General features: G+C 50.7%; 1 protein-coding gene across 1 annotated transcript in view; it reads left to right on the top strand.

Moving 5' to 3' along the window:
* The first annotated feature begins 1,375 nt into the window (after positions 1-1,375).
* The window catches only part of SCRT2 (scratch family transcriptional repressor 2), a 31,498-nt gene continuing 23,934 nt past the window's right edge, over positions 1,376-8,939 (top strand). The window contains exon 1 of the mRNA XM_028735523.2: positions 1,376-1,655. Within this exon, the coding sequence (XP_028591356.1) occupies positions 1,514-1,655 (142 nt within the window). The 5' untranslated portion in view covers positions 1,376-1,513. The remainder of the gene's footprint in view (positions 1,656-8,939) is intronic.

Raw genomic sequence — 8,939 nt, 5'->3', positions numbered from 1 at the left:
TTCTCCATTCTCGCTTTCCCAAAGGTCAAAGTACTCCACCTTTTGTTGAACTGGGAAATCGGGGTCTCTCCCCGCCCTTGAATCCAGGCTCAATAACAATCATAATTTGCTGGGTCTTAAACCACCCTGGGTTTATGCCAAGACAAAGAAACCGTGGATGGTGGTGAAGAGAGGGATGTGGGGGCGGGGGGAGGGAGAAAGAGAATTCCCCCCACCCCCTCTCTCCTCCTCTTCTTCCTCAGACACGTGTCCCTATTGTTCTGCCTTTGGCTGGACACGAGGAAGGGGAGGGGAGGCAAGAGTTAATCAACCCTCCGGGTGGAGAGAAACGACTGTCGAAGGAGCAGTTTTGCTCGAGGGGAGGGGGTCGAGTTGGAGGAGGAAGGGGAGGGGAAACGACGAGGGGGGCGGAGGAATTCCCTGCATGGCGAGGAATTTGGGTAGCTGTGTTAGGAAACGTTGCGGGGAGGGGGGAGGAGAGGAAGAGTGTTTCCAAAAGGGGCAGAAAATGCCGGCCTGTTCTGGAGCTTTGCTCAGTGGGGAGAGAAAGGGACGGATGCAGTGGAGGGAGCGATAGGGATCGATAGGTACCTATTTTTGCCTCCATCCCTCTGCCAACCAGCATTCCATTTTATTTTCTGGGGTGCAGAAGGGGGAGGAAAAAAGTTATCTTGCACTGATTTTAGAACAGATTTCAGAGCGCCGGCCTCTCTGCGCATCCTGGGTACAGACTTTGCCTGAGAATTTCTCCCGGAGCTGAAATTGGCCGTCGCCGCGCGGGTTATACAATGCTGGCGCGGGGGTGGGAGAGTCGAATAATATGGAAAAGGTGTTTATAGGCTCAAACCTTGGACTCTAGACGTGTGTGTGTGTGTGTGTGTGTGTGTGTGTGTGTGTGTGTGTCGCAGTGTTAACCAGATGGGCAATGGAATACTGTGTTCCCTCCCTCCTCCTCTCTCTCTCTCTCTCTCTTTCTTCCTCCCCCCCCCCCTCACCGCACTGCCAACACGGTCCCCTTGTCTGCTTCACCCTCCTCTCACTTTCTCCCTCCCCTGCCCCCCTGCCCTCCTCCCACCCTTGCCTTGCCTCTCGCAATATCCCCCAACTCCCCCCCCAACACACAACGCCCCCATCCTTTAGCCCGGCCTGTTCTTTGCTCACGTGCTGACGGTCCTGGGGGACCGTTGATGGATTAATCCACCTGATCGCCCCCCCAACCCCACTCCCCGCAGCCTGCGTCCCATATAAAGACAGGAGGAAGGGGGGGCGAGGCTGGAGCGTGCTGCTGACCTCAGCTATTCCTCGCCAGTTCCCGCCTCCCCCCCCCCAACCTTGTCTCCTCCTCCACTTTCCTCCCCCCCCCCCGCTTCCCATCTCCGCCCCTCCCTCCTCTCGCTCCCAAGCGGAGAGCGGGCGCTGTCCAAAGTGCTGATCGCGGCTCAGGAGGCGGCGGCAGCAGCAGTAGCAGCAGCCAGAGGCGGCGGAGGCGGCGGCGTCTCGGGTCCTTTGCACGATGCCTCGCTCTTTCCTGGTCAAGAAGATCAAGGCGGACGCTTTCCAGCCCAGCCCGGCGACCCCCACTTACCACCCCTTGGAAACTTCCTACAATGAGTTGGCGGGACCCCTGGGAGCCGGCGACCCTGGGGTGGAGGATGGTAAGGAGGGCGAGAGGCGCTCTGAGAAGGGTCGGAGGGCGGGTTGGGCGGGCAGGGGGCGCGTGCGATGCTAGGAAGGGGGCGCCGTGCGCATGAGAGCGAAAGTGTGGGGATGAGGGAGAGGGGACTTAGAAGGGGACAGGAGGAGAGTGTAAAGGGGGGACACTTGGTTATGCGCGTGCGGGGTGAGCCAAGAGCGGGCGCAACCTATTTGGCAAGGTCTGGGTCGTTTTGCATAGAGGGACCTCGATTATAACCACGGTGGGTGCTAATGGAGTTATCCTTCCCCCTTCCTCGGTCTCTCTGTTCCCCGGGCACAGTGACACTCTCCCCCCCCCCCTCCGTGGCTCCTCTAGGGAACGGAAACAGTCACCAAAAAGTGGTGTCAATATTAAAAAAAACCACAAAACACAAAATTGCCTGCAGGGTGAGCGCGCGGGGGAGGGTCTCTTCTACTGCTCCCACCCATCCTCCCACAGCATTAGTGTACCAGAGGGATAGTCCTGAACGTTAGAACAGGATTGTGTGTGTGTGTGTGATTGCCCCCCCGGGGGGGGGGGTACATCGCCAGTGAGCAGGGAGAAATAACCTTTGTGAGAGAGCGTTGGATGCGTTATGACACATCGGCACCCAAGGTCTGGCTGGGCAAAGTTTGGACCAGGCAGTGGTCCTCACTCACCCCCCCCTACAACTGAAAGGGTACACAAAACGGGGGAGGGCAGAGATGATACTGTACTTAAATTGGGATGCTTTTTTCCCCGTTACGCAATGTGAGATCTTAGAGTTTTCTGTAAGGGGAGAAATGTTCTGAGTCCAAGAGATTTGTATAAATACATTTTTAAACGGGGCGTGGGGGGGGGGAGATGGGTAGGGTTTGCTCGCCCCAAGGCCGCAAAAGGGGCTTTTGAGCTCAAGGTAGGATAGGCAAAGCCTCTGCTCGCGGCCCGGACTCAGGATTCTTCCTTGCTTTCTTTCATCCATTTCGTCCTACAAAGAGGGAGGATGTTCTCCCCTCCCCCCCTTCTCCTCCCAGCCGCTTTCATCCTCGGCTGCCTTCTTCCATCTCCCAAGTTTATGACCCAAAGCAGAAGCAGCAGCAGCAGTACCTCCCATTCTCTCCTCCCCCCCCCCACCAGAAACCCATGTTGGACAGCTCAGGTGGATGACTTTAGCGGAGCCGTTGCAAAAAAATGGGGCATGGAAAAGTTTGGTCTCTCTCGCGTTCTTGTGCGTGGCTAGCTGTGTGTGTGTGTTGGAAAGGGCATTCTGCGCGTGTTTCTCGAACCTCAGGCATTGGCCCAACGTATGAGAAAGCGAAGGATGCGTTTGCAAAGAGCGGCTCCGTGTTTTTGTGTGTTGTCGTGCTAGTTTATTGCAGATGAATTCCCATAGGTGCACCCTGCGTAAAACTGCTGCGTCTGCAGAAATATGACATTCCTTCCTGAGTGGATGCGGTGGCCTTTGCAAGGAGTTTTGGTTCTGTGAGTGGCGTCGCTCCAGTCCGTTCGCCCCGACAGGACAGTGCTGTGCGAAGCTTCAATGGGTCAAGGGTGTGGATGTGCTTCTAAGGGTTTAAGAGATGTGTTGCTGGCCCAGATCAAAAGGTCACACACTCTGTTAACAGCGGTCAGTCCCTTAAAACGCTTGTAGCAAGAAAACAATGGAACACTCCTGTTGTTTCACCCCAGTATTTGGGGTGAAGAGATATACTGTCCCTGTAGAAGGAGGCTTGATTAAACCACCATGACTAAGAGCTGGTGGTAGTCTGATCCTCCATAAATTTTAATTAAATTCTGATGGATACATATCATTCATTCATTCAAAAGTGGGATCCCCATCTTTCCTCTGTGAACAATGATACCAGGGAGCAGGTCAGTCCCATTGAGATCAGTGGGTCTTACTTCCAAGTAGACCTACACGGGATTGATGAGGTTGTATATTCTGTGGTTGTTGGGTTGTGGTTGTTTAAATCAAATTACTGTACTAAGGATATCCGACTCCTGTGATCAGAATAATCTGCGGAACAACCCTCTATCGCATTATTTTGAGAAGGCTGCTTCTTGCATACAATGTAGGCTTCTGAGAGGATCTGAAACTTTTTTTGTGAGCATTGGGAATGGGAAGCAAAAATGATTTGAAGATTTGAGGGTGTGGGATTTAGGGACGGGAGCCAGGAGATAGTGGGGGGAGGAGGAGAACCACATGGCGGTGGCATTGGATTCAAGCCTTCACCCCACCCCCAGTTAGTGAGAATCCTGCTCAATCACCCTCTGACATATGAGATTTCACACCTGCCCTCCCATTTACAAGGATATACTATGCAGTCATGGAAGAAAAGGAGAGAGAAAGCAAGATTGTAATCCAATTTTTTGTGACTCTTGGGCAGCGGACCTCCTTGTTTAAGAACAAGGAATTTGGAGGAGGTGGGAAGAGAACATTCCTGTGTCCAAATGATTTTTGCAAGCATGTGAGAGGTAGTGTCCAGAGTGCTGGACTAGTACCAGGGAGACCCAGACAAGCTATGAGATTCCTGGGGTGTTGTTGCTGTTTAGTCATTTAGTCGTGTCCGACTCTTCGTGACCCCATGAACCAGAGCATGCCAGGTGCTCCTGTCTTCCACTGCCTCCCACAGTTTGGTCAAACTCATGCTGGTAGTTTCAAGAACACTGTCCCACCATCTCGTCCTCTGTCATCCCCTTCTCCTTGTGCCCTCCATCTTTCCCAACATCAGGGTCTTTTCCAGGGAGTCTTCTCTTCTCATGAGGTGGCCAAAGTCTTGGAGCCTCAGCTTCAGGATCTGTCTTTCCAGTGAGCACTCAGGGCTGATTTCCTTCAGAATGGACAGGTTTGATCTTTTTGCAGTTCATGGGACTCTCAAGAGTCTCCTCCAGCACCATAATTCAAAAGTATCCATTCTCTGTCGATCAGCCTTCTTTATGGTCCAGCTCTCACTTCCATACATCACTACTGGGAAAAGTCAAATCCCCACTCAAGACATGAGGTTCTCTAGATGACCTTGAGCCAACCTCTCTCTAACCTGCCTCACAGGGTCCTTGTGAGTTTCAAAGTGGAGGAGAACTTTTCCATTTCTTTGCTACGCTACCAGTGCCTAAGCTAAAATGGGGAAATCAGATTCACCTTACACTCAGATAGCTCAGTTGGTAGAGTATGAGATTCTTAATCCCAGGGCCATGGGTTTGAGCCCACGCTGGGTGAAAAGATTCCTGCACTGCAGGAGGTTGGACTAGATGACCCTCAGGGTCCCTTTAAACTCTACAGTTCTACGATTCCAGCTGCCTGCATTGCAACTAAAGGACTGTGTTGCTGTTCTCCTTATCCCTCCTCCCCAAGAACAGCGCCTCCCCTATTTCTTGGCTTTCTAAGTTTACCACCCAGGTCATACGTTGATGATGGTGTGCATGAAAATATTCAGTCCATGATCAAGGATGATGGAGTTGTCATCCCATGTTGGCTGCCTCTGGTGCCTTCCTTCGTCCTGAGACCCCCTCTGTGAGAGGGGATGGAGCTCAGTGATCCCTAACCCTTTCCACATGTGGGCTACAACTCCCACCATCCTCACTCAGCATGGCCAACGGTCATCAAAGATGATGGGAGTTGTAGTCTATCACTGATGCCTTCCTTCGTCCTGCCTCCTGAGACCTCCTCTGCGAGAGGAGATAGAGCTCAGAGATCCCTAACCAGCCGCCCTCTCTGGAGGAAGGCACCAGGAATAGCCAACATGGGATGGCAACTCCCCTAATCTTTTGACCATTGGCTGTGGGCTGGATGTTCTAATCTGAATGCACACCATCAAGTTGTGACCTTTAGTTACAATGCAGGCAGATGGAAGCTGTGGTTCAAAGCACCCTGGAGAAGGCAGCTGATGTAGCTCATTAGCAGAGCGCTGACTTTGCATCCCGCAGCCAAGCCCCAACATCTCCAGGTGTTGTTGGTTTGTTTTGTTTTTTAAGGCTCTTGTGTACCTGCTTGAGAAAGGCCTCTTTCTGCCTGGGTCCCAGAAACCCTGGCAGATCCTTTTTATCCAGCCAAGAGCTCTGAGCATCTGGTAGAGTCTAGGTGCCATTTTGATTCCCCAACGGAGCGCAGTTCTGGGGCATTGTGGGAAATGTAAATGTTGGCTCACTAGCCCCCAGTGCTGCTGGCTGGTAAGCTCACTGGGGCCCAGCCAGAGAGGAGGGGGTTTGCCCAGGCCCTCCACAAACCTGCAGCTGACCTTGACCTGGGATACAGCCAATGCACACATTCCCCCATGTTCCCTTTTAGCCTTGGCAACTTCTCTGATGTGACCCTGTGGATAGGCAGCTCTGATCTGCTGTCATGTCCACAGTCCCACAGGTGTGCTGAATGCACAAAATGCTGCTTACATGCAAGCGGGGGGCTTCTGAAATTATTTCTCACTGTTGTGCTACAACATTTTGTTGTGGCGCTGCATGGCTTGTGTGAAATGTTTTCCAAGGTTTTTGCAGCAAGAGGTTTTGCAGCAAGAGTCATCTATCTTTGCAGTGGCATAATAATAATAATAATAATAATAATAATAATAATAATAATAATGTTTTTTATGCCGCCCATCTGACTGGGTTACCCCAGCCACTCTGGGCAGCTTCCAACAAATTAAAACACAATACGACATCAAACATTAAAAACTTCCCTAAACAGGGCATGATTCAAACTTTTTAAGCAGGGGGCTGGTCCACTGTCCCTCAGACCTTGTGGGGGGCCGGATTATATTTTTTGGGGGGGAAATAATGAACGAATTCCTATGCCCCACAAATAACCCAGAGATGCATTTTAAATAAAAGCACACATTCTACTCATGTAAAAACACGCAGATTCCCGGATCATCCACAGGCTGTATTTAGAAGACAATTGGGCTGCATCTGGCCCCCAGGCCATGTCCTAGAAAGCTACTGCCAGTTTGTGCTGGCAATATGGAGATAGGTGGACCAAGAATCTGATTCACTGCTAAGACAGCTTTCTGTGTTCCGTTGGGACTCTGTCTTGCGCAGGCTCCATAGTTTCCCCTTCCTTTCCACAGGGGACCCTGCAGGACAACATCTGAGGGGGGTTGTTAACCATCGCAAGGAACTGGAGAGTCGATTCTCCCCTGGTGGAACCGAGGCAAAACAAAGGCAAATTGACTGGCAAGAGCTCTCTCTCTTGTCTCAGGCAGCGGGGGCTGGCAGATCAATGGCAAGAGGAAAGCAGCAAGACCATATGGATTGCTTTTCCCCAGGGGGGAAGATTCCGGAGTGTGGGGGGAGAGCATGAACAACCCTGCAAAGAGAGAGAGGGGGGGGGAGAGGAAGAAAGCAGCAGAGCGTGCTGCCATTGGCCTACCAGGCTGTCAGCTACAAGCATCCATGCATGTAGCTGCATTGTGTTAGATCTGCACTTTAGCCTCCCTGCCCCCACCTTCAGTTGTCCCTTGAGGGTATGAGGACTTCCATGTGCACACAGAAAGAGAGAGAGCTGTCCTGTATGCAGGCGCCTCCCCATTCCCTTCAATGGAACAGGATGCGCAAAGAGCTGCGTCTCAATCCATTCAACGGTAGATTAATCAACTAAAAGTTTCTATTGATCAATTTATCGGGGAGGGTCCATTTTTAGGTAAAGGGACCCCTGACCATTAGGTCCAGTCATGACCGACTCTGGGGTTGTGGCGCTCATCTCGCTTTATTGGCCAAGGGAGCCGGCATACAGCTTCCAGGTCATGTGGCCAGCTGTGGTCTAGGTCGGTGGTTCGAATCCCCACAATGGGGTGAGCCCCTCAAACCCCCGTTGTAATTCTGAACTGTCTTTTCTTCTCTGGAAGGGTCAGGCTGGAGAGGTGGTCTCCACCGTTCCTGCCATGCCCAGTCTCTACCACGGGATTGTGAAGGATGAGGCAAGATGCCCTCCATGAGCAGGTCCATCCTCTCTGCACTGCTGTGGAGCAAAGGGCCATAGCTCAGTGGTAGAACTTCTGCTCTGCACGCAGAAGGTCACCGGTTCAATCCCCAGCATTTCATATATATACACACACACACACATTTTTAGTTGTTGTTTTTTTAACATATCATTTCCAACAATCATATAACATAAATTCTTATCTTATACAATATTTTGGACTTCCGTCAACACCTCTGATGATTTTTCATTCTTTATCACTTATTCTGCATTTCTTAATTTCTCTATTGCTCTTAATTATCATTAACTAATAATTCTCCTCATAGTCTTTCTTGCAATAGTCCTCCTTACAAAACTTCTTGCAGTCCTACTAACGTAATCTGTTCATTACGGTTACTTTTCAAATAGTTCATATATTTACTCCAGTCTTCTAAGAATCTCTGGTCCCGCAGGTTTCGAATCCTTCCTGTTAATTTATCCAATTCTGCGTAGTCCATCAATTTCATCCTCCATTCTTCTTCCGTCGGTAATTCTTCTTCCTTCCATTTTTGTGCCAATAATATTCTTGCTGCCATCATTGCATATAAAAACAACTTACAATCCTGTCTGTTAATATCATTTCCTACAATGCCAAGTAAAAATGCTTCTGGTTTCTTAATAAATGTATATTTCAACATCTTTTTCATCTCATTATATATCATTTCCCAGAAGAATCTCCGGCATTTCCAGGTATGGCTAGGACTATCTCCTGCCAGAAACCCTCGACAGTTGCTGCCAGTCAGAGTCCATATTGCAGTGTCTCCCTCCCCCCTATTTATTTTTATTTCATGTATTAAATTGCATACATAACCCCACCTTTCCCTCACGGAGCTCTCCTCCTCCCTATTGTACCTACACAACAACCCTGTGAGGTAGGTTAGGCTGAGAAAGAGAGGATGACCATCCCAAGGTCACCCTTGGCTGAATGAGGATTTGAACTCGGGCCTTAGCCCAACACTCTAACCACTAGTCTACACTGTCTCTTTCTTCCTCACCTCCCCGCCCCAGCAGGCTCTGAACGCTTGTGCCAGAGGTCTGAACTGGCTGCTTGGAGAGACCCTTTGAAAGTAGGCTGAGGAGGAACAGAGGGACGCAGATAGCCCACCCCTCTCCTGAATTGTGGGCTGCCTGCTCCGTACAGCTCAGCACATTTGGAGAAAACGCAACATCTTTGATCACAAGTCAAAGCTGCTTCTGAGAAGGTCTCCCTTCCTTCCTTCCCTCCCTCCCTCCCTGTAATGAAAAACAGACATTTCAGGAAGGAAAGCAAGAATCAGGGGAAGGATTAAGCTGTCCTAGGCTGAGTGAGAAGATGAGCTGTCAAAAGCTTTACGCTTC

The sequence above is a fragment of the Podarcis muralis genome, chromosome 5, assembly GCF_964188315.1.
Source record: "Podarcis muralis chromosome 5, rPodMur119.hap1.1, whole genome shotgun sequence".
Taxonomy (NCBI): Eukaryota; Metazoa; Chordata; class Lepidosauria; order Squamata; family Lacertidae; genus Podarcis; species Podarcis muralis.
This window is presented reverse-complemented; position numbering and strand designations above follow the sequence as displayed.